General features: G+C 39.6%; 1 protein-coding gene across 2 annotated transcripts in view; it reads left to right on the top strand.

Annotated features, from left to right (window-relative positions):
* The window catches only part of LOC120539380 (aldo-keto reductase family 1 member D1-like), a 66,397-nt gene that overhangs the window by 22,758 nt on the left and 18,340 nt on the right, over window positions 1–25,299 (top strand). For both annotated transcript variants that reach the window (XM_039769386.1, XM_039769385.1), the window contains exons 4-6: window positions 4,269–4,346; window positions 5,800–5,922; window positions 24,374–24,480. In XM_039769386.1, coding sequence (XP_039625320.1) covers window positions 4,269–4,346; window positions 5,800–5,922; window positions 24,374–24,480 — 308 coding nt within the window. The remainder of the gene's footprint in view (window positions 1–4,268; window positions 4,347–5,799; window positions 5,923–24,373; window positions 24,481–25,299) is intronic.

Here is a 25,299-nt window from a genome sequence, read left to right as displayed (position 1 = left end):
TTTGCTGCTTAGCCACAAATTTAGAAGACAAAAGACGTGACGGAGAGGTGTGAAGCGTTTTAAGGTGGGACGGATCTACAAGTTTTTTCGTAGGCTCTGGCAAATCTAGTGTTAATAGCTGCACTGTCTGCTCACACCCAGTCATTTGCTTGACTCACCATAGTCTTCTTATCAGCCTGTGTACTGTCGTTTGTCTCTACTGAATTTACAATGACTGGCCTGTGTTTACTCAGAGGTTGAAGTCACCTCATCCTCTTTGTTTCCTCCTTCGTAATTTTAGCCCAAAGTCAAATTAGGAGGGCTTTTCTAGAATCATTTCATCGAGTTAGTGAGAAATGGTTTGATGTCTCGTCTGATACGGTTGTTCTTTTCAGTCAACCTGTAACGGCCGGCCCCTTTCCCAGCTGGCAGCTACACCTCCAAGACCTGTGGCCTGGATAATTTACTGAGGTTGGATCTAATTATCAAGCCGTTCCTTTAACAAATTAAACTTTTCCCCACAATCGACAGTGTAAATAAGCACAAAAGAAAAGCAGATATGTAAACTTAAACTGATAAATTGTATTAAATGAAACAGAATAGCAATATATATTATATATATATATATATATATATATATATATATATATATATATATATATATATATATATATATATATATCCCTCCACCAAAGCAACAACGTGATAACAACCTATATGAATATAACAAACCCTCCCTTGCCCTTGTAACATATAACAAACAACACGAATAACAAAAATGAATGAGATATGGAAATGAATGGTCGTGAACTTGAGTCCGAGTAACAATTGTCCTGAATGCAGATGACTGGTTAACCGATATATGGAGTGTTTGTAATTCCCGGAACAAAATGGAACAGCCTCACCATGTATCCTCGGCGCGTGGCGGATGATGAAATCCGACCCGGGGTCTCTCGTGATGAGGGTATTGGAGTATGTCCGGCAGAATTAAAAACAAACTGGATGGAAATGTGCGATGTGGAATACAGCAGATACAGCTGGTTAGTGGTCGTTCAAAATTAAAGTACTCTTTCTCTTTCCCTCTTTGTTTCCTCCTGATTGCTTAAATAGCCCTGTGCTGGATGTAATTGAATGATAGTTAACAGGTGTTTTCAAGGTTTGGGGCTGCGGTTTCCTTCCATCACCCCCCTTTGTATTTACGGGGACATCATCATTTACTGACGCACACAAACAGCAAACTGGACGATGGAAACAAGACGCACTCAGTACTAACATTTGACACTATTGCTATGTAGCCCCGCTACAAACCCTTGATAAACATTACGAAAGAATAAGTCCTGGGCTAATCTTGTACCAAAGGTGAATTCAGCTCCATGCTGTCGTGATGCCAGCAGCACATACTGTGAAAGATCCATTATCTGATATACAAATTGTTTCTGTGTTTCCCCATCTTGTTGTTTTGTATTGCTCTGCTCTTGAAACAGTTCTGTGCTGCTTTTATCCCTAATGAGTAATCTAAGAAATCGCTTGAGCTTATCTAGTGTGATATCATCTCTACTCATAAGAAAATCTTTGAGATGCTAGGTTTAATTACTTTTAGTACAGGCTTGATAAATTCCAACTCAGTAAATAATTCATGTAATCCTGTACCTGTTTACTAAGGTTACTGCACGAAACCTTTAGATCCTTCATCATAGGTTTGCCTCCACAGACATTGAAGCCACATCAGTAAATCTTGGATAGATACCTGTAGATAGATCTTTATTGTTATTGTCACTTTACAAAGGAACAACAAAACTGAAGGTGCAGTCAACTCAGTGTGAGGCATAAGAGTTAAAAAGACAAGAAGAGAGGAAATAATAACAAGCTGAATAGTAATAAAAGTGCTTTACAAAATATACAAATTGCACTTGTTATATATACAAATTGCACTGGTTAAATGTATAAACTGCACTGTTTGACTTAAGGTCTGTATTGCACATTGAGAGAATGATATGGAGCAGTTTTATTCTGAGTTCAGGGCCATAATTGCTTTTGGATAAAAGCTGTTTTTAAGGCGGTTTGTCCTGGTTTTCTTTGCTCTGTATCTCTTGCCTGATGGCAAAAGTTGGAAGAGGCAATGACCGGGATGTGATCAATCCTGTGAAATGTGTATTGCTTTTTTGTTGCATCGGGAGGTGTAGATTTGTTCCAGAGTGGGGAGGGTACAACCAATTGTTCTCTCCGCTGTCCTGACAACCCTGTGGAGCACTTTCCTTTCTGAGGAAGTGCAGCTGCCGTACCACACACACAGTCTGTACGTAAGGACACTCTCAACGGAGCAGTGATAAAAGGCAAGGAACAGAATTTTGGGGAGATGGTTCTTTCTGAGGATTCTCAGAAAATACAGTCTCTGCTGCACCTTCTTCAGCAGCTCTTTGGTGTTGGCACTCCAGGTCAGATCATCCTCCAGCTCAAAACCCAGAAACCTGAACACTGGGACCCTCTCCACACAGGCCCCGCCAATGATGATTGGCTGAATGTCAGTTTTGTTTTTTCTAAAGTCAATAACAAGCTCCTTCGTTTTTGTGGTGTTGAGGAGCAGGTTATTGACTCCACCACTCTGACAGCCTCTCCACCTCGTCCCTGTATGCTAGCTCACCCTCCTTGCCCGAGATGAGTCCAACCATCGTGTCATCCGCGAACTTTATGATCTTGTTGCTGTGGTGTGGGGGAACACAGTCACATGTGTAGAGGGTGTAGACGAGCAGGCTGAGCACACAACCCTGCAGCGTCCCGGTGTCAAAGCTGAGAGCAGTGTAGGTGTGGGGACCCAGTCTGACCCTCTGGCAGCAACCAGACAGGAAGTCCAGTATCAAACTGTAGGTGAGTGATGGAAGTTCCAAGATCTGCCAGGTTGGACACCAGTCATTGTGGAAGGATGGTGTTAAACACCAAGGTGAAGTCCATAAAGAGCAGTCTGGCGTAACTCCCCTGCTGCTCCAGGTGGGTCAGGGCAGCATGAAGGGCTGTGGCCACAGCATCCTCCATGGATCTCTTTGCTTTGTAAGCAAATTGAAATGGGTCCAGGTCTGCTGGCAGGCAGGTGATATGACTCCGCACCAGTTTCTCAAAGCACTTCATGATGACAGATGTGAGTGCCACTGGGCAGAAATCATTCAGACTGTTCCTGATGGATTTTTTTGGAAGTGGAACAATGATGGAGGACTTGAGGCAGGATGGGACAGTGGCCTGGGGCAGTGACTGGTTGAAAATCCTAGTGAAGATTCCGGCCAGTTGATCCGCACAGTCTTTCAGCACCCGCCCAGCTACACCGTCGGGTCCTGCAGCCTTCCTTGGGTTCACCTTCCTCATCACCTGCCTCACCTCACACTCTTCCACCATGTGTATGTTGCTGTTGTGAACAGGCGGCTGTGGTGAAGCTGCTGTTGGTGTTGGGCAAAGAAGACGTTCAGCATCTCTGCCAGAGAAATGTCACCCTTAGCAGCCCAGGAGCTGATGGATTTGTAGCTGGTGATGTGCTGGACACCCTGCCACATCTGCCTGGTGTTGTTGCTCCTCAGATGGTCCTCTATCCTCCTTCTGTAAGATGCCTTGGCCTCTCGGATACCTCTCTTCAGGTTCGCTCTGGCTACACTGTAAAGAGCCCCATCCCCAGACCTGAAAGCAGTATTCCTGGCCTTCAGCAGACTCTGGACCTCCCTAGTCATCCAGGGCTTCCTATTGGGATAAATCATTATGTGTCTGTCCCTGGTTACGTTGGCCGTGCAGAACCTGATGTAATCCAGGACTGCTGTTGTGTGGTTCTCCAGGTCTTGGTGATCGAAAACCTCCCAGTCAGTTCTCTGGAAGCAGTCCTGCAACTGTTGGGAGACCTCCTCAAGCCAAATGGTAAATCTTATCACCTGATCTGAAGTCAATTTAGGAGGGCATCCTTTTCCCATGTTCCCAAACTTTATTTATTACTCAATTTATATGCTGGACATTTCTGTTTATCAATTATCTTTATTCACTTTGTGAGTTTAGGGTTAGATAGGGTTAGGGTTGTTGTTTGTTCCACAATTTGTTTCTGGTCTCAGTTCCTTAATTTACTAGGCAGTCACTGGACCACATGGAGTACAACTCATCTTAATTATATTCACTATACTTTGTAATGTGTACATTGCAATGCCTATAAATATTTACAGAATTTCACAAAATGCTACAGTTTGCATCATTAATATTTCAAATGATTTAAAAAATCTCTTCCTGTATTATACTACTTGTTTGTTGTTTGATATCTTTCACAGCCAGGAGACACATTGTATCCAAAAGATGAGAATGGAAAACACATTTATCACAAAACAGACCTGTGTGCCACATGGGAGGTAAGATGAAATGATTCTGATGACCCTACATTCGGTGAATGCTTGAAGATATCCTGTTCTCCTGTATTATTAACAATGACTCAATAAAATCTCCAAGGCATTAAAGAAGTATCAAAGAAGACACGCTGTTAAGATTATTTTAAAATAAAGCTATGTCTTGGTTATGTCTATGTTATGCCATGCTATCTCTAACTTAAAGAATAATTCTGAAAGAAAACAGACACACTGAACTTAGAGCTCTATAGGAAATGGGAAAGTGCTATTATGGTAGCTACCTGAAAGAGTATAAGAACACTGTCTAACCAATTGTAATATCAGATTAGAATTAAATTTTAATGTTAATTAAAATGTATATTTTAGTTTGAGCGATTAATTGCACATGAAAATAATAACTCTATAAACCTATTTAGAAAATGCAGAATGACTAACATGAAATTTGTTTTTTTTCTTTCTTGTGGATGTTTTTTGCTGTTGGTCACCACTGGCTTGAATTATATCAAACATTTTTATCACTGTTTTCAATAGAAACATAAGATTAAAAATTTTTCTTATCCATAGCTACAAAACACTTGGGTTAAATAACATTGTGTTAAAGTTCCATTATTTATGTGCATTTCATGAACCAGAACCTTTGTCATTTAAGCTAAATGCAGTATTACAGTACATTAAGTGCTCCTACTTTTTATACTTAACTGACAGTATGATTGGTCAGGCCATCGTATGCCAGACAAGTGCTATTTAAAGCAGATTACAATTGCTTTTTTTGTTCATTCCGTTCAGAGAAAGAATGGGCAGTACTTGTGATTTAAATGAGGTTGAATGCAACATACAGTATGTGCATTATGAATGGAATACTGCTGCAGGTTTATACACACTACTGTCAGCGGTATATCAAGAAAGGACCACCAAGCAAAAATCATTTCTACCAACTATGACTCTATGACCACAAAACAGTGTTGAAAAAAGCTGCCAACCTAGGCTGACACAGCATGTACAGCGGGACAGATAAAGTTTTGTCATTCAGATAATAATTGTGTGTGACAATGGTGATGAAAGAGACATATTCATTAAGCACAAGTCATCTTCGTTTGTCATTGATGGCTTTTTATAGCAAATGACCCACTATCAGAGAAAAACAAGAAGGTGCTAAACATAAAAACTAAGCATGGGTAAAATTAAAACCCATCGGTTGGTCTGATGAATCCAGGTTGCTGCTGATTCACATTGATGAAAGATCAATGCGCCAAATAAGTAGCGGTGTCAACTTATAAAACAGCAAACTAGTGCTAGTACTAGTTATTGTTAATCTCAGTTGTAAATTAATTTTAGGCATCATGAATTTTTGCAGGTATTCGTGGGTAAAAGACATCAACTAAATAATGAACAGTAAAAAAGTTTTTTTATTTTCCTTAACTCATGTTGTAGAAGTATTCATTTGTGATCCATTCTCTAGGCATTGGAAGCCTGTGTGGATGCAGGGCTGACCAGATCTATTGGGGTTTCAAACTTTAACCATCGACAGCTGGAACTCATCATGAACAAGCCTGGATTAAAATACAAACCTGTCTCTAATCAGGTAAATGGTTCCTGATTTTACTTAAATATTAATTCAGCAGAATACGAGATAACATTCTGCACATATTCCTCTGTTCATACTTATAACTTGAAAACAACATTTTAAATCCTCCACTTATTGTTACCTTTTCACGTAACCACAAAAATAAATAAATACTTCCCTCCTTTGAATTTTCAAAGATCCTATTACTGTTAATGAAAAAGAATACTGAAACAGTCTGCCAGGACTCCTTGAAATTTTTTAAATGTTCCACTTTACTTACGAATAAACGTAGGACAAACAACCTATGGAATACTGGGTTGCTGGCTCACTACACTTTTCCTTTAAATTCTTTTTGAGCTTTTCTTGCCTTTTCTAATTACATAAAAAGCCATCTGACCTCAAGTACTACATGAGTAAACATTGACATAACTTCAAAAAAGGTATCTGATTACAAGGTGTCCGCACTGAAGTAAGACAGCCAAAGATTGACTGCAGAGGCTGCTTGAGTAAAGTGATGAGTGGCCACACAGACAAAACAAAATATTCTGTACCAATGTGTTCCCTTTAACAATAGCTTACTCCTACTTAAATGAAATGCCACTTCCCAACCTGTACTAGGTTAGCTGAAGGGATGGAAAAAAAATTGTTTTTTTAAGTATTTCAAATAGTTTGATTACTTAGCAATCTTTTATTTTTTTAAGACAAAGTACATTAGAACAATTAGAACAATCTAGACGAGAACAGGCCATTCAGCCCAACAAAGCTCGCCAGTCCTATTCACTTGCTTCCTCCAAGAAAACATCAAGTCGGGTTTTGAAAGTCCCTAACGTCTTACTGTCTACCACACTACTTGGTAACTTATTCCAAGTGTCTATCGTTCTTTGTGTAAAGAAAAACTTCCTAATGTTTGTGCGAAATTTACCCTTAACAAGTTTCCAACTGTGTCCCGTGTTCTTGATGAGCTCATTTTAAAAGTCTCGATCCACTGTACTAATTCCCTTCATAATTTTAAACACTTCAATCATGTCACCTCTTAATCTTCTTTTGCTTAAACTGTAAAGGCCCAGCTCTTTTAATCTTTCCTCATAATTCAACCCCTGTAGACCTGGAATCAGCCTAGTCGCTCTTCTCTGGACCTTTTCTAGTGCTGCTATGTCCTTTTTGTAGCCTGGAGACCAAAACTGCACACAGTACTCAAGATGAGGCCTCACCAGTGCATTATAAAGGTTGAGCATAACCTCCTTGGACTTGTACTCCACAGATCGTGCTATATAACCTAACATTCTGTTAGCCTTCTTAATGGCTTCTGAACACTGTTTGGAAGTTGATAGCTTGGAGTCCACTATGACTCCTAAATCCTTCTCATAAGGTGTACTCTCGATTTTTCGACCGCCCATTGTGTATTCAAACCTAATATTTTTACTTCCTATGTGTAATACTTTACATTTACTGACATTAAATTTCATCTGCCACAAATCTGCCCAAGCCTGTATGCTATCCAAGTCCTTCTGTAATGATATAACGGATTCCAAATTATCTGCTAATCCACCTATCTTGGTATCATCTGCAAACTTAACCAGCTTGTTACTTATATTCCTATCTAAATCATTTATATATATTAAAAATAGCAGCGCCCTAGCACTGACCCCTGTGGAACACCACTCTTAACATCAGCCAGTTCTGATGAGGTTCCTCGCACCATCACCCTCTGCTTCGGATCTACTAAATATTGATTTCATTTCTTTTTTGTGGTGCCCAAATTTATGCACCTGTCTGATTTTGTTTGAACAATTATTGCACACTTTCTGTAAATCCAATAAACTTCATTTCACTTCTCAAATATCACTGTGTGTGTCTCCTATATGATATATTTAACTGACATTTTTTATCGTAACAACCAACGATTTATACAGGAAAATAATGACTATTAACAAGGTTGCCCAAACTTTTCAATCCCACTGTATGTATGTATGTATGTGTATATATATATATATATATATATATATATATAGATATATATATATATACTGTATATGACAGAAACACTCATTACAGTGACAAAACAAATTACATTGACAATCATGTTATGTTATTTTCAAAATGTTTCCTTTTCTTTTTCATTACTTCTATAACACACTACTTCTCCGCTGTGAAGCGCGGGTATTTTGCTAGTGTATATTATATATATATATATATATTACTAATAAAAGGCAAAGCCCTCACTGACTGACTGACTCATCACTAATTCTCCAAGTTCCCGTGTGGGTAGAAGGCTGAAATTTGGCAGGCTCATTCCTTACAGCTTACTTACAAAAGTTGGGCAGGTTTCATTTCAAAATTCTACGCGTAATGGTCATAACTGGAAGCTATTTTTCTCCATTTACTGTAATGGAGTTGAGCTGGATGGCCGTGGAGACATCATCACGCCTCCCACGTAATCACGTGAACTGACTATCAACGCAGTACGTAGAAAACCAGGAAGAGCTCCAAAAATCGCTAAATAAAAAATGCATTATATATTTGAGAAGGCAGCAAAACAATAAGAAGCGAGCGACTGACATTTACAACCATATTCATGAGTGCTGCTACTTAGGAAACAAAGCACGGTGTAAACTTAAAGTTTAAATTAAGTTCATAGACAGGCTGCCGCTGGTGTTTGTCATGCCCACGGTAATGCGGGATATAAGTTTAATCAGAGGACGCAGGATATAAACGAGAGTTTTGATCACTTTGTACCTAAGTTAAAATTGCAGGTGAAGGGCTGTGCTTATGCAAATTCCGAGAGACTGTGTTTGTGGGGGATTGACAGCTAAGGCAGGTGGGGGAGTCACGTCATCATCTCCCATTCACCTCATTTCGCTCTGAGCTGAACTCCACGGCTAACGCCGTCTTCCGAAGCAACTTCGTCACACTGCCACCAAATACTCACAGAAAAATCCACAAGTTAATACACACCCTGTCTCTAGAGTTTCTACACACTCAATGTATTCCTCGCGTCCCCTTTATCCCCTCTGATCTCCCATTTCAATTCAGATGCCTCCAATTTCCAGCAAGGCTCTGCTGTGCGATGACAAGTAGTAAGTCTCAGGGGCAGACCCTACAAAACGATGCCATTGCTTTTCTCCTGGACAACTATACTTGCATTCTCAAAAGTGACCTCGCGCAGCTTCCTCATATTACAACCGGAGTGCAGCCAGAAACTTTTAAGTGCCGGGTCTTACTTAGCATTAAATTAAGCCGTGGACATCGCAACATCACACAAGATAGCAGCTCACGAGAACTTACTGAATGCAGTACAAGTGATCACTTCCATGCATCAAACCTGTTCAAAAAACGCATTACACAATTGACAAGGTGATGGCTTTATATGGCGTTTATAAAGTAGCAGATATAGATATATATATATACACTGCTCACAAAAATTAAAGGAACACTTTAAAGAAACACATTAGATACATCAGATCTCAATATGAAGTTGGATATCTATACAAATAACGACAGGGCAATGTCTTAGGAACAAAAAGATGCCAAGTCTTTTAATGGAAAGAGGGCTCAATTGTGTAGACACCCTAAAATCTGAGTGAAATGAAGATGTGGCAGGCTAGTCCATTTTTTCAAAAACTTAATTTCTGCTACTCAAAATGCTTTTCAGTATCTTGTGTGGCCCCCACGAGCTTGTATGCATGCTTGACAACGTCGGGGCATGCTCCTAATGAGACGACAGATGGTGTCTTGTGGCATTTCCTCCCAGATCTGTATGAGGGCATCCCTGAGCTGTTGTACAGTCTGAGGAGCAACCTGGCGGCACCTAATGGACCGAAACATAATGTCCCACAAATGTTCTATTGGGTTTAAGTCAGGGGATCGTGAAGGCCATTCAATTGTTTCAATTCCTTCATCCTCCAGGTACTGCCTGCATACTCTTGCCACATGAGGCCGGGCATTGTCGTGCATTAGGAGGAAACCAGGACCTACTGCACCAGCGTAGGGTCTGACAATGGGTCCAAGGATTTCATCCTGATACCTAATGGCAGTCAAGATGCCGTTGTCTAGCCTGTAGAGGTCTGTGAGTCGCTCCATGGATATGCCTCCAAGATCATCACTGACCCACCACCAAACCAGTCATGCTAAACGATGTTACAGGCAGCATAATATTCTCCATGGCTTCTCCTGACCCTTTCACGTCTTTCACATATACTCAGGGTGAACCTGCTCTCATCTGTGAAAAGCACAGGACGCCAGTGGTGGACCTGCCAATTCTGGTATTCTATGGCAAATGCCAATTGAGCTCCTAGGTGCTGTGCAGTGAGCACAGGGCGCAGTAGACATTTGGGCCCTCAGGCAACCCTCATGAAGTCTGTTTCTGATTGTTTGGTCAGTGACATTCACACCAGTGGCCTGCTGGAGGTCATTTTGTAGGGCTCTGGCAGTGCTCATCTTGTTCCTCCTTGCCCAAAGGAGCAGATACTGGTCCTGCTGATGGGTTATGGACCTTCTATGGCCCTCTCCAGCTCTCCTAGAGTAACTGCTTGTCTCCTAGAATCTCCTCCATGCCCTTGAGACTGTGCAGGGAGACACAGCAAACCTTCTGGCAATGACACATTTTGATGTGCCATCCTAGAGAAATTGGACTACCTGTGCAAACTCTGTAGGGTCCAGGTATCGCCTCATGCTACCAGTAGTGACACTGACTGTAGCCAAATGCAAAACTAGTGAAGAAACAGTCAGAAAAGATGAGGAGGGAAAAATGTCAGTGGCCTCTACCTGTTAAACCATTCCTGTTTTGGGGGTCATCTCATTGTTACCCCTCTAGTGCATGGCTGCTTGACTTTTGCTGGGCAGGAGACCACAGTTTTTGCAGACTCGTTCATAATATCAAAAGTCTCAGCGATCTTTGAAGGTCATTCATATATTATATGATATATATATATATATATCAAAATACCCGCGCCTCGCAGCGGAGAAGTAGTGTGTTAAAGAAGTAATGAAAAAGAAAAGGAAACATTTTAATAATAACGTACCATGATTGACATTGTCATGAGTGTTGCTGTCATATATATGCCTGCCTAAATAAGTCACCCTCACTTTGCTCTTACTTTTTTACCGTTCATTTAATCATGGCTAGTGGCGGAAAAATTATAAAATGGAAGGAGGGTGGCTTTAACAAAACAATTACTGATGGCGAATCGATTATTTATAAAGCTTGAATTGGTGATCTGTTTTTCTGTGCTAACCTCATATTTTTTCATACTTCTTCTCAAACTAAGGTGGTGCGAGGGTAAAATGAATTGGGATGCGCTGACCAATGTAATCTGCTTGTTATGCAATGTGTGATTAAATGCATTATTTTTTAACGCGTTATGGAGCACATGCATCGAAGCTTCTCAGCTGTGCTTGTGCTAAGAAAAGGAAAGTTTTTAAAAATAACGTAACACGATTGTCAATGTGACCTTTTGTAAGTAGAGCCTGGAGGATTCAGTGTGTAGAAACTCTAGAGACAGCGTGTGTATTAACTTGTGGATTTTTCTGTGAGTATTTGGTGGCAGTCTGACAAAGTTGCTTCGGAAGACGGCGTTAGCCGCGGAGCTCAGCTCAGAGCGAAATTAGATGAATGGGAGGGGATATGATGACGTTACTCCCCCACCCGCCTTAACTGTCAATCCCCCACAAACACAGTCTCTCGGAATTTGCATAAGCACACCCCTTCACCTACAATTTTAACTTAGTTACAAAGTGATCAAAACTCTCGTTTATATCCTGCGTCCTCTCATTAAACTTGTATCCCGCATTACCTGTGGGCATGTGAAACGCCAGCGGTAGCCTGTCTATGAACTTAATTTAAAGTTTAGGTTTACACCTTGCTTTCTTTTCGAGGTAGCATCACTCATGAATATGGTAGTATATGTCACTCGCTCGCTTCTTATTGTTTCGCTGCCTTCTCAATTATATAATGCATGTTTTCTTAAGCGCTTTTGGAGGTCTTCCTGGTTTTCTACGCACTGCGTTGACAGTCAGTTCACGTGATTACGTGGGAGGCGTGATGATGTCACACGAAACTCCGCCCCCCACGTCATTCCAGCTCAACTCCATTGCAGATAATGGAGAAAAATACCTTCCAGTTATGACCATTAGGCGTAGAATTTCTAAATGAAACCTGTCCAACTTTTGTAAGTAAGCTGTAAGGAATGAGCCTGCCAAATTTCAGCCTTCTACCTACACGGGAAGTTGGAGAATTAGTGATGAGTCAGTCAGTCAGTGAGTGAGTGAGGGCTTTGCCTTTTATTAGTATATATATATATATATATATATATATATATATATATATATATATATATAGATAGATAGATAGATAGATAGATATAAGTGTGTGTAAATGTGTGTCTGTATATATATATATATATATATATATGTCTATATATATATCTATACTAATAAAAGGCAAAGCCCTCACTCACTCACTCATCACTAATTCTCCAACTTCCAGTGTGGGTGGAAGGCTGAAATTTGGCAGGTTCACACCTTACAGCTATGGTCATAACTGGAAGCAGTTTTTCTCCATTTACTGTAATGAAGAGTTGCTTCAACGCCGTGGGGGCGGAGTTTCGTGTGACATCATCACGCCTCCCACGTAATCACGCAGTACATAGAAAACCAGGAAGACCTCAAAAAAGCGCTCAAGAAAACATGCATTATATAATTGAGAAGGCAGCGAAACAATAAGAAGCGGCGAGTGACATATACAACCATATTCATGAGTTCTGCTACTTCGGAAACAAAGCACGATGTAAACCTACACTTTAAATTAAGTTCATAGACAGGCTGCCGCTGGCGTTTGTAATTTAGTGCCTGCCCATATAAGGCCGTCCGTCAGCGGCAATCCAATAGCAAACTGCTACGGGTAAATATTCACGGGTGAAGGACTTTGCTTATGGAGAGGAAGATGAGATGGTCAGGGTGGTGTTTGACACAAACTCAGCGAAACTGCGAGAGAAAGTTTTAAGTGCCAGGACTAAGGTAACATTAAATACAGCCATGGACATAGCACGAGATGGCACCAGCACAGCTGGGAACCTTCGATGCATGTACACCGAGTGGCTCACATGAACTGACGCAGGGCACAGATAAAAAGCAACAGTTCCAAAGAGCGCTGAACAAAAACAGAATTACACAATTGAAAAGGCAGCAAAAAATATGAAGCGTCTGATACATACAAGCATATTCATAAATCCAACTACTGCGGAAACAAAGCACACGTTGGAAAAAGTCAACTTCTCGCTAAAGGAAGACAGTGTAAAAAAAAAACCCGTGCATGCAGTGTGTCAGGTCTCAGATAAAGAAGAAGACGAGCTGTTTATTGATGCAGTAAGAAACGAATCGATGAATGAAACCTGTCATCTTTACAACGATTGACAAACACGGAATGTAACTTGAACACAACACATCCTACAAATACGAACCTGATTGAAACAAATAATGATAATCAAATCCTTGATGACAGCAACACTCAGTAACACTCACAAAACAAAAACTGTATATTGACAGTCATGTTACGTTATTTTTAAAATGTTCCCTTTTCTTTTTCTAGATTTTTTAACACACTACTTCTCCGCGATATATATATATATATATATATATATATATATATATATATATATATATATATATATATATATATATATATATATATATATATATATATATATATATATATATATATATATATATCGATCTACATACTCGAATAATGGATACCTTATTCGCCATCAATGATTGTTTTGGTAAAGCCATACTCAGTGTATTCATTAGATGAGCGGTAAAAAAGTAAGAGCGAGGGGAGGATGACTTATTGAGGCATGCAGGCTGTAGTGCGCGTCAACTCTATCTGAATTGCACGATCACATTTGAAAAAATATATCTTTTCAAGTTCTATTTAGTCCATATGTGTCAAACTCAAGGGCGAGATCATTTTATATACTGTATTATTGTTATTAATGGCCCGGGTATATGAAGCGCTGGTAACACAATAAACTACAGATCCCATAATGCAGCGCTTCAGCTGCCTTGGCCAAACACTTACCACGTTAATCAAGTCTAGCTTATGATGTGCAAGTTATTGCGAAGCTAGCTCACACGATGCTGAAGAGAAAAGTTGATTCTGAAAATAGAGCCTTTAAAAACCGATGGGAGGCTGAGTATATGTTTACTGAACCCGTGTGTCTCATTTGTGGAGCTAATGTGGCTGTAATTACAGAATTTAATCTAAGACGGCACTATGAGACAAAACACGGTAACCTGAAAGACCTGAATGCAATGCAGAAGATACAGAAAGCAGAAGAATTAAATAAGAATCTGACACTTCAGCGGACATTTTTACCCGTGCACAATCACAAAGTGATTTCAAGTAAAGCTGCTTTTATGGGAGACACAAATGCACTAGTGCAACTTGCCCCACTTTCCCTGTTGCCAAGTAATGTTGAACCAAGTCGTCACTACGGTGTTCCCAAAATACGCACTTTGCTGATAAACTGAGCGCACTGAGTTTGCACGGCGCTTTGGTGACTTTGAAGAACAAAAAAAGTCCGTCTACATGCGGCTCGAACCTTGTGCATGTTTGGTAGCACATATCTGTGTGAGAAGCTCTTCTCAGTGATAAAGACTAACAAAACAGCACACAGGAGTCGCCTCACTGATGAGCACCTGCAATCCATCCTGAGAATCTCCACAACACAGAACCTCACACCAAACATAAACGAACTTGTTGCCAAAAAAAGATGCCAGGCGTCCAGCTCTAAAATGACATATGAGCAAAGACAACTGAATGATTTGATTTGTTATTGCTGAAAGGAACACATTTTATTTATATTTCCAGGTTTTGTTATGCAGCATGTTCATATTTGAATTTGTATAATTTTGACAGGATATATTTTATGGAGAGCAAAATCTTTTGGGATATTTAAAATCTAAGTTTATTTTTTATATAAAATTACATAAGAGTAAAGAAATTTGAATGTTTGTTCTTTTAACGTTTACTTTATTTCTAACTTGTATAATTTAGACAGGATATATTTTTATGGAGAGCAAAATATTATAAGTTGTTTAAGGTTTGAGTTGATTTATTCACGAATAATATTCCTGTCTGTTTTTACCATTCCTACCAAAGATATTTCTGTCGACTAAATAAAAATTCCTTCTATTTAAAATTTAAATAGAACTTGAACAAATACGATAGTTCATAATATCCACGCAGACTTGCACGTAAGAGCGGGAGTCATCCGTTTTAACAAGCAGCGTATTGCACTGATACGAAATAGCTGTGTGTGTATATATGTAGATATGTATGTATATGTATATATATGTTTATATATGTGTGTGTATGTATATATATATATATATGTATTTGTGTGTATATATGTATAGATATGTATATATATATGTTAATGTGTGCGTGTGTGTAAATATATATATATATATATATATATATATATATGACAGCAACACTCATCACTCACAACAGTGACAAAACAATTACATTGACAATCATGTTACGTTATTTTCAAAATGTTTCCTTTTCTTTTTCATTGCTTCTTTAACACACTACTTCTCCGCTGCGAAGCGCGGGTATTTTGCTATGTGTATATATGTGTATATGCCAGCAACACTCATCACTCACAACAGTGACAAAACAATTACATTGTGAATCATGTTACGTTATTATTAAAATGTTTCCTTTTCTTTTTTATTACTTCTTTAACACACTACTTCTCCGCTGCAAAGCGCGGGTATTTGACTAGTATATATATATATATATATAGGAATGAGCCTGCCAAATTCCAGCCTAACTGAAACCTATTTTTTCGTTCATATACTATAATAGACTTCTGCTCGATGGCCGTGGGAGGCGGAGTTACGCCACCCATGTAATTTAGTGCCTGCCCATATAAGGCTGTCCGTCAGCGGCAATCCAATAGAAACACTGCCGCTAAATATTCACGGGTGAAGGACTGTGATTATCCAGACGAAGATGAGATGGTCAGGGTGTGTTTGGCACAAACTCAGCAGACTGCGAGAGAAACTTTTAAGTGCCGGGTCTTAGCTAGCATTAAATACAGCCTTGGACATCGCACGAGATGGCACCAGCACAGCTGGGAACCTTCAATGGATGTAAACCGAGCGGCTCACGTGAACTGACGCAGTGCACAGACAACAAGCAACAGTTCCAAAGAGCGCTGAACAAAAACCGAACTACACAATTGAGAAGGCAGGAAAAAAATATGAAGCGTCTGACACATACAAGCATATTCATATGTGCAACTACTGCGGAAACAAAGCACACCGTGGAAAAAGTCAATGTCCCGCTAAAGGAAGACAGTGTAAAAAAAAAAACCTGTGCATGCAGTGTGTCACCTCTCAGATAAAGAGGAAGACGAGCTGTTTATTGATGCAGTAAGAAATGAATCGATGAATGAAACCTGTTATCTTTACAACGATTGACAAACACGGAATGTGACTTGAACACAACACATCCTACAAATACAAACCTGATTGAAAGAAATTATGATAATCAAATCCTTGATGACAGCAACACTCATAACACTCACAAAACAATTACTGTATATTGACAATCATCTTACGTTATTTTTAAAATGTTTCCTTTTCTTTTTCATAATATCTTTAACGCACTACTTCTCCGCTGCGAAGCGCGAGTATATACATATATTACATAATTTACTAAGGCAAGACGACCATGGAAAGCACGCCTGAAGGGGCGTGGATTCACTAAGCCGCCGACAAGTTAGACACCTATGGCGCACGCAGGAAGGAGCCACGCCCACCAACTCCAAGACCATTGGATAAGACAACAACTCACAGAGCCACACCCACCAACTCAGACGCGACGACACAGAAAAAATGGCGTCATTTATATTCGTCTGTCGTAGAGGTCACATGCAGCTCCGACCCACGTTGACTGTTAATAGTGGCATGTTTCTCGCGGAGGTGAATCGCCATATGCGGCGTGTAAAACAGTTTGCGAGGGGTATCCCATTGGATCCTTAAAACATTCATTTACAACTGAGGTTAAAACACAATAAAGTAAGCAGTATTTAAAAAATGAGTTTTCGGTTACGACGCACGACCGCGTGCACCCAGGCAGACTGTTTTACACGCTACATACAGCAATTCGCATCCGCGACAAACATGCGTCTTCTTAGATGCTCCTGCACTTTGTACACACCCCCCTCCCACCTCGCTACTACCGTGGTCGGGTGTCTTGGTGGATTATATATAGAAAGGCAGCCAAAACCGCACAGAGCAATGAAAAGTCTACGTGAGTCACAGGTGCATCTGGACTAAACAAAGACGACAACGACTCGGGTGACGAGTTGGAGGTGGGCAAATGAGCAAGCAGTGCATACTGAACGAGAAATCAGCAGACTAGCATGACGGAGGGAGCGGAGTGGATGTCCTTCTCCTCTCCTCCCGTTCCACACTCCGCGCCACACGGATGATTGTGTGTTGGTTCGTTCCGTGCATTGGTTAAAACCCAATAAAGTAAGCAGTCTTTAAAAACCAATAAGCCCTGTGCTTCTGTTTCATTACCGTCTCACCTGCTTCACCAATGCAGGCCCTGCAACAGGGCAGCCAACCGGGTAACCAAAGTCTTTGGGTTCAGGGAGGAGTATGGTTACAAAGCTGAAACTTAAAGGAATTGACGGAAGGGCACCACCAGGTGTGAAGCCTTTCGCTTCATTTGACTCAACACAGGAAACCTCACCCGGCCCGGACACAGAGAGGATTGACAGATTGATAGCTCTTTCTCGATTCTGTGGGTGGTGGTGCATGGCAGTTCTTAGTTGGTGGAGCGATTTGGCTGGTTATTTCCGAAAACGAACGAGACTCCCACCTGCCAAATAGTTACACGACCCAACAGCGGTCGCCATCCAAATTCTTAGACGGACAAGTGACTTTCAGCCACGTGAGATTGAGCATTAACAGGTCTGTGATGCACTTGTATGTCCGGTACTGCACGCTCGCTACACTGAATGGATCAACGTGTGTCTACCCGGTGCGTGTAGAGCCGTGCGAAAGCCGTTGAACCCCATTCATGATGGAGACCGTGGCTTGCAATTGATCCCCACGAACGAGAAATTCCCAGTACGTGCGGGTCATACGCTCGCACTGATTACGTCCCTACCCTTTGTAAACCCACCCCAATGGTCGGGTGACTTGGTGGATTATATATAAAAAAGCAGCCGGAACCGCAAAGAACAATGAAAAATCAACGTGGAAACCGACTGAGGTGGTGTTTGGAAAATTAACAGTCAACGTGACTCACAGGTGCGTGTGGACTGTACACATGAAAGCGACTCAGGTAGGGAGTTGGGGGCGGGCACATAAGCGGGCAGCGCGTACTGAACGAGCGCCGTTCAACCCCGTCCTTCGCTTTGGAAGGAGAAGGCGTGACGGCGCTCCTCCGGTTTTCAGTCACGGACAATTGTATGTTGGTTCGTAGCGTGCATTGTTGCAATATTACTTTTCTTGGTGGTTTATTACATTACGGATTTTTCAAATGTTTATTTTTTCCTCTGTGCTTAAAAATCATTTAAACAGCGGCCTGACTATGCGGCGTATGCTACGCTGGTTAGTAGTATATATATATATATATATATATATATATATATATATATATATATATATATATATACTAGCAGAATACCAGCCTGCGAGGAGAAGTAGTGTGTTAAAGAAGTTATGAAAAGAAAAGCAAACATTTTAAAAATAACGTTAGATGATTGTTAATGTAATTGTTTTGTCATTGATATGAGTGTTGCTGGCATATATATATATATATACTAGCAAAATACCAGCTACAGCGAGAAGTAGTGTGTTAAAGAAGCAATGAAAAGAAAAGGATGTTTTGAAAATAACGTAACCTGATTGTCAATGTAATTGTTTTGTCACTGTTGTGAGTGATGAGTGTTGTTGTCATATATATATATATATATATATATTTACACACACACACAAATATATATATATATATATATATATATATATATATATATATATACATATCTATACATATACACATATATACATATATATATATATACATACATACACACACACATATATAAACATATATATACATATACATATACATACATATCTACATATATACACACACACAGCTATTTCGTATCAGTGCAATACGCTGTTTGTTAAAACGGTTGACTCCAGCTATTACGTGCAATAACAAATCAAATCATTCAGTTGTCTTTGCTCATATGTCATTTTAGAGCTGGACTCCTGGCATCTTTTTTTGGCCACAAGTTCGTTTCTGTTTGGTGTGAGGTTCTGTGTTGTGGAGATTCTCAGGATGGATTGCAGGTGCTCATCAGTGAGGCGACTCCTGTGTGCTGTTTTGTTAGTCTTTATCACTGAGAAGAGCTTCTCACACAGATATGTGCTACCAAACATGCACAAGGTTGGAGCCGCATGTAGACGGACTTTTTTTGTTCTTCAAAGTCACCAAAGCGCCGTGCAAACTCAGTGCGCAATAACTCTAGCTTCGCGAAGCGCTGCATTATGGGACCTGTAGTTTATTGTGTTACTAGCGCTTCATATACCCGGGCTTTAATAACAATAATACAGTATATAAAATGATCTCGCGGGCCGGATATAATTACACGGATGTGGCCCGCGGCCCTTGAGTTTGACACATATGGACTAAATAGAACTTGAAAAGATATATTTTTTCAAATGTGATCGCGCAATTCAGATAGAGTTGACGCGCACTACAGCCTGCATGCCTCAATAAGTCATCCTCCCCTCGCTCTTACTTTTTTACCGTTCATCTAATGAATACACTGAGTATGGCTTTACCAAAACAATCATTGATGGCGAATAAAGTATCCATTATTCGAGTATGTAGAGCGGGATATATATATATATATATATATATATACATATATATATACCAGCGTATACGGAGAAGTAGTGTGTTAAAAAGGTAGAAAAGAAAAGGGAAAATTTTAAAAATAACGTAACATGACTGTCAATATACAGTATTTGTTTTGTGAGTGTTACTGAGTGTTGCTGTCATCAAGGATTTGATTATCATTATTTGTTTCAATCAGGTTCGTATTTGTAGGATGTGTTGTGTTCAAGTTACATTCCGTGTTTGTCAATCGTTGTAAAGATGACAGGTTTCATTCATCGATTCGTTTCTTACTGCATCAATAAACAGCTCGTCTTCTTCTTTATCTGAGACCTGACACACTGCATGCACGGGTTTTTTTTACACTGTCTTCCTTTAGCAGGACATTGACTTTTTCCACCGTGTGCTTTGTTTCCACAGTAGCTGCATTTATGAATATGCTTATCAGACGCTTCATATTTTTTGCTGCCTTTTCAATTGTGTAATTCGGTTTTTGTTCAGTGCTCTTTGGAACTGTTGCTTTTTATCTGTGCACTGCGTCAGTTCACGTGAGCCGCTCGGTGTACATGCATCGAAGGTTCCCAGCTGTGCTGGTGCCATCTCGTGTAATGTCAGCTAAGACCCGGCACTTAAAACTTTCTCTCGCAGTTTCAATGAGTTTGTGCCAAACACCACCCTGACCATCTCATCTTCCTCTGCATAAGCACAGTCCGTCACACGTGAATATTTACCGGCAGTGTTTGTATTGGATTGCCGCTGATGGACGGCCTTATATGGGCAGGCACTAAATTACAAACGCTAGTGGTAGGCTATGAACTTAATTTAATATAAACTTACGGTTCACGCCGTGCTTTGTTTCCGCAGTAGCTGTACTTATGAATATGCTTGTATGCATCATTTGCTTCATAATGTTTTTCTGCCTTCTCAATTGTGAAATGGCGTTTTGTGCTGATCGCTGTTTGGAGTTCTTCCTTGTGCTCTACGTACTTACGTAGGAGGCGTGATGATGTCACACGAAACTCCGCCCCCCGCGGCCATCTCCAACTCAAGACTCCATTATATGGGGAAAAATAGTTTCAAGTTATGACCCTTATGCGTAGAATTTCGAAATGAAACCTGCCCAACTTTTGTAAGTAAGCTGTAAGGAATAAGCCTGCCAAATTTCAGCCTTCTACCTACACGGGAAGTTGGAGAATTAGTGATGAGTCAGTCAGTGAGTGAGTGAGGGCTTTGCCTTTTATTAGTATAGAGATATATATATATATATATATATATATATATATATATATATATATATATATAGAGAGAGAGATATATATATATATAGAGAGAGATATATATATATCAATAGAACAATAGAAGAGGCTTCGCTCTAGCGCCAACGTCCAAAGTACGATTCCTGAGAGGGGGTGCACTGAGTATATACCCCCGATGACCCCAAAATTAAGTCGAAACACGTGTCGCGCACTCTTTGCATTATTTCACAGTAAAACTATTTAATATATATATATATATATATATATATATATATATATATATATATATATATATATATATATATATATATATATATACACACACATACATATGTATCAGCTTTTCCCGATTCATTTTACCCTCGCATCCCCTTGGTTTGAGACGTATGAAAAGATATGCGGTTAACGCAGAAAGACAGATCACCAATTGAAGCTTTATGAATAATAGATACTTTATTCGCCATTAATGATTGTTTTGGTAAAGCCATACTCAGTGTAATCATTAGATGAACGGAAATTCTACGCATAACGGTCATAACTGGAACCTACTTTTGTCCATATACTGTATATGGCCATAGCCTGCAGCTCGCTCTGTCGCTGTGTGAGGCGGAGTTACGTCCCTCATCATCACGCCTCCCAAGTAATTGAGTGCCTGCCCATATAAGGCCGTCAGTCAGCAGCAATCCAATACACACGCTGCCGCTAAATATTCGCGGGTGAAGGGCTGTGCTTATGCAAACGAAGATGATAGTCAGGGATAGACTAGTGTTTGGCACAAACTCAGAGAAAGTGCGAGAAAAACGTTTAAGTGCCGGGTCTTAGCTAACATTAAATAAAGCCGTGGACATCGCAAGATCACACAAGATAGCACAAGCACAGCTGAGAACCTTTGATGCATGTACTCCGTGCGGCTCACGTGAACTGACTGTGAACGCAGTACGCAGAGGACAAGCAAGACCTCCAAAGAGCATGGAGACTTTAGATCACGTGAACGTGTCTGCAAAAAGTGGAGTCTCCTGCCCTGCAAAAATACTTTAAAAGTCGAGCAGCCGGCGCGCGCGCGTAGCTGTGTAGGCCTTTGAGACGCTGACTGCGCTTCTGCCTTAAGTGAAAGTAAACACTTTTAATTTTTTCCTCCTTCCCCTGAGCTATAGCCCAGACAACTGCGAACACGGGATCCCTTTTCTAGACCGTGGCAAACTAATATTAAAACATGCACAGGAGTGGAGGACCGACAGTGCCATCCCGGCCGGTTAATGGCAGGGCCGTCTCTCCAGTCTCCACGATATTAGCCTCGACGCTCCCCAAAAGGCGCTCAGATCTTCAGTGAAGACGTATCTCTACACTATATAAAAGAAAAAGGAAAGTTTCCTTTCTTTACACCTTTTTTCCTTTAATCCCAAACCAAAGCCTTTCTCTCTTAACACTGCAGAGGACACAAAACTAATTTTCTTTAATTGCTGGTAATGCTGTTAAGGCAAATTACCACAGGCAGAAATTTGGCCGTCGTGTAGCGCCTTTCAAAGGGGATCTACTACTGAGAGATGATCCATATACATTTTAGCTGCTGTTAGTACTACTTACCTTTTGTGTTATACCGTCTTTAAAATGTAGTTTACCCGAAACCACTCCAGTAGTGCTCAATGTATCTTTACTTCTTAAAACGTTCATATTTTACTGTTTAATAACTTATAGACTACATTTTATTTTTTTCCCTTGCATTTAGTGAGCGAAGCCAATGGGTAATCAGCTATATATATATTTTTGGGACAGAACCAAGAAGCCACCTTCAGTTATTGTAATTACTACAGGCACAGTCTGTCCAGTTCAATGCTAAGCAATGACAAACTCTTATCACTTACTGTATGTACAACATCTTGACAACAACACAACAAAGGCTGTTTAATAGGAATCCTGAAAGCATGCATTTATCTTCTTCATTCAGTTAATATATGTGATTTCACAGAAATAACATTCCAAAGTAATAAAGTGAAGTTTCTGACAAACCTAGTTTTGAAATTTGTGTTGTTACAAAAGCAGCTTTAAAGAATTTTTGTAAAATTAAAATCTCGAACAATCTTGATATTCACTAATTTATGTGGCACACTGATAATGCAATGTTTGTATTTTTATTTTTAGCACTGATTCTAAGTTACTGAAAAGAAAGTGCCAATTAGTAAGTTTAAAACACATATATATATTAAAGAAAAGTAAGGTAGTCCACATTCTTACAAATCAGACAGATCAGCACAGCATTTCCAAATGATTGCAATATAAAGACTTCTTTTTCACTCTATTCATTTCTGAAATGATACTTGGTATCAATTTTCCTTTTAAGGCATTTAGACCAAGTTATTTTTGCTATCTAACTTATCCTCACAGGTAAATTGCAAGATGAATTTTAAATATTACATCCTCACTAATCAGTCAAAGCAAAGCGACTGGGTACAACCACTGGGTATTTTCATTAGAAAGAAAAAAAAAAAAAATTTAAATGATCGTTCCTGCTTATTTGGAAGTGCTCAATTATTCCATACCTTGTGTAGTTATAAATTGCATAGGTTTGAACTGACTTGTGTGTGAGGTGAATGTGCTTTTGATTGGAGAGGTGCATCCAAGTGAGAATGTGGGAGTGTGTCTGTTAAAGTGTGTGTGGAGTTCTTCATTTTACACCCAAGAGTGACAGAAAAAGTATTTGGTTTTCAATTAAACAGCTGTCTGAATGAAAGACTGCACTAAATTACACCTGTTTAAGTATTTAATTTAATAATAACTGAAAATAAAAAAGGACACCTTACTAACAAAACACCCTACTAATGCTGAGAAGCCACAACATATGTTGATCTTGTCAGTTGATTCGGAAATCTTTATATATTTTTTCTGATTTTATGTCTTGTAATTGTCTAAAGAAAGAGTACATTGAATACATTCACAGACTGTATGTGTGTCCGTTCCTAAGGCTATTGCCTTAGAATCAACATCTTTAATAACTGATCCTTCTGCTTTTTTGTTTTAACTTTCTGAGGTGGCTTGTATGATGATGAAGATTTGTGTCACTTGATTTGTGTCACTTAGAGCAGGATAAGCCTAACTATCACCTATGAAGAGGATATTTGGACAAGTTCAGGCTTTTAACACTTGTGGAAAGCATGTAAATAAAGTTAATAAAAGTCATAAATCTTACAAATTTTATTTTTTCATTTTAGGTTTTTGTTATAAACACTGGATTATTTCTTCCATCTACATCCTGTTGACAAATTAATTTTTTTTGTAGATTGAATGTCATCCATATTTTACTCAACCCAAGCTCCTGGAATACTGTAGGGAAAAGAAAATAGTGATTGTGGGATACAGCCCCCTGGGAACATCTAGAGAGTTTTGGTATGTACTGTAACTCTTCACACACTTTTAATCTTTTAAATTTGTGTATAAATATGGTAACCTTAGCCACCATGATTGTCTTTCAAACACACTTATTAAATTTAGCACAATCTACTCTATAATAAAAAGCTAAGGTCTGTGTGTGTGACTACAAGCAATCCGATTGATCGATTTGTATTTGGTGCAATTCATCCATTTGGCTGGTGACACGATTGAAAGAGGAAGTGCAAGTGTGACACATATAAGAAGGAGTAAAATCACAGGAGGCATACATAGATAGATATTATATATATATATATATATATGTGAGCTCAGGTCCGAACACCATCAGACAAACACCACGACTTTACAAAACACGTTTATTTAAGCACAGTCCCACACAGCACACAGTGCCCCCAGCACCAATCACCCTTTCCCTGGGTCTCTCTTTCAGTGTCAATGGGCCGCCTTTCCTCTCCTGACCCCCAGCCTCCTGTGACAATATATATATATGTATATTACACACAGTACATACAGCATATCGGGGATCATGCTCAGAGTCACCTCAGATGGAAAGTATAAAAAGATGATGAGAGACAAGCAAGGCATCTTAAAATGACAGCATGAGAAGGAGGCTTTGCACTTGAGACATGGGGATACTGATGAAAGGCACTGAAGGTACATGTAGAGAAAAAGGTATCAAATAATTTTCCATTTATTCTCTTACTTATAGCTAGTAACAAATCAAATACGATCTACCTTTTTAACCCCTAAGGAAAAATTAGCTGAAAAATGAAGAGGATACAAAAAAAAAATATTAAAAAAATGTGATAACTAACA

The sequence above is a fragment of the Polypterus senegalus genome, chromosome 11, assembly GCF_016835505.1.
Source record: "Polypterus senegalus isolate Bchr_013 chromosome 11, ASM1683550v1, whole genome shotgun sequence".
Lineage (NCBI taxonomy): Eukaryota > Metazoa > Chordata > Cladistia > Polypteriformes > Polypteridae > Polypterus > Polypterus senegalus.
This window is presented reverse-complemented; position numbering and strand designations above follow the sequence as displayed.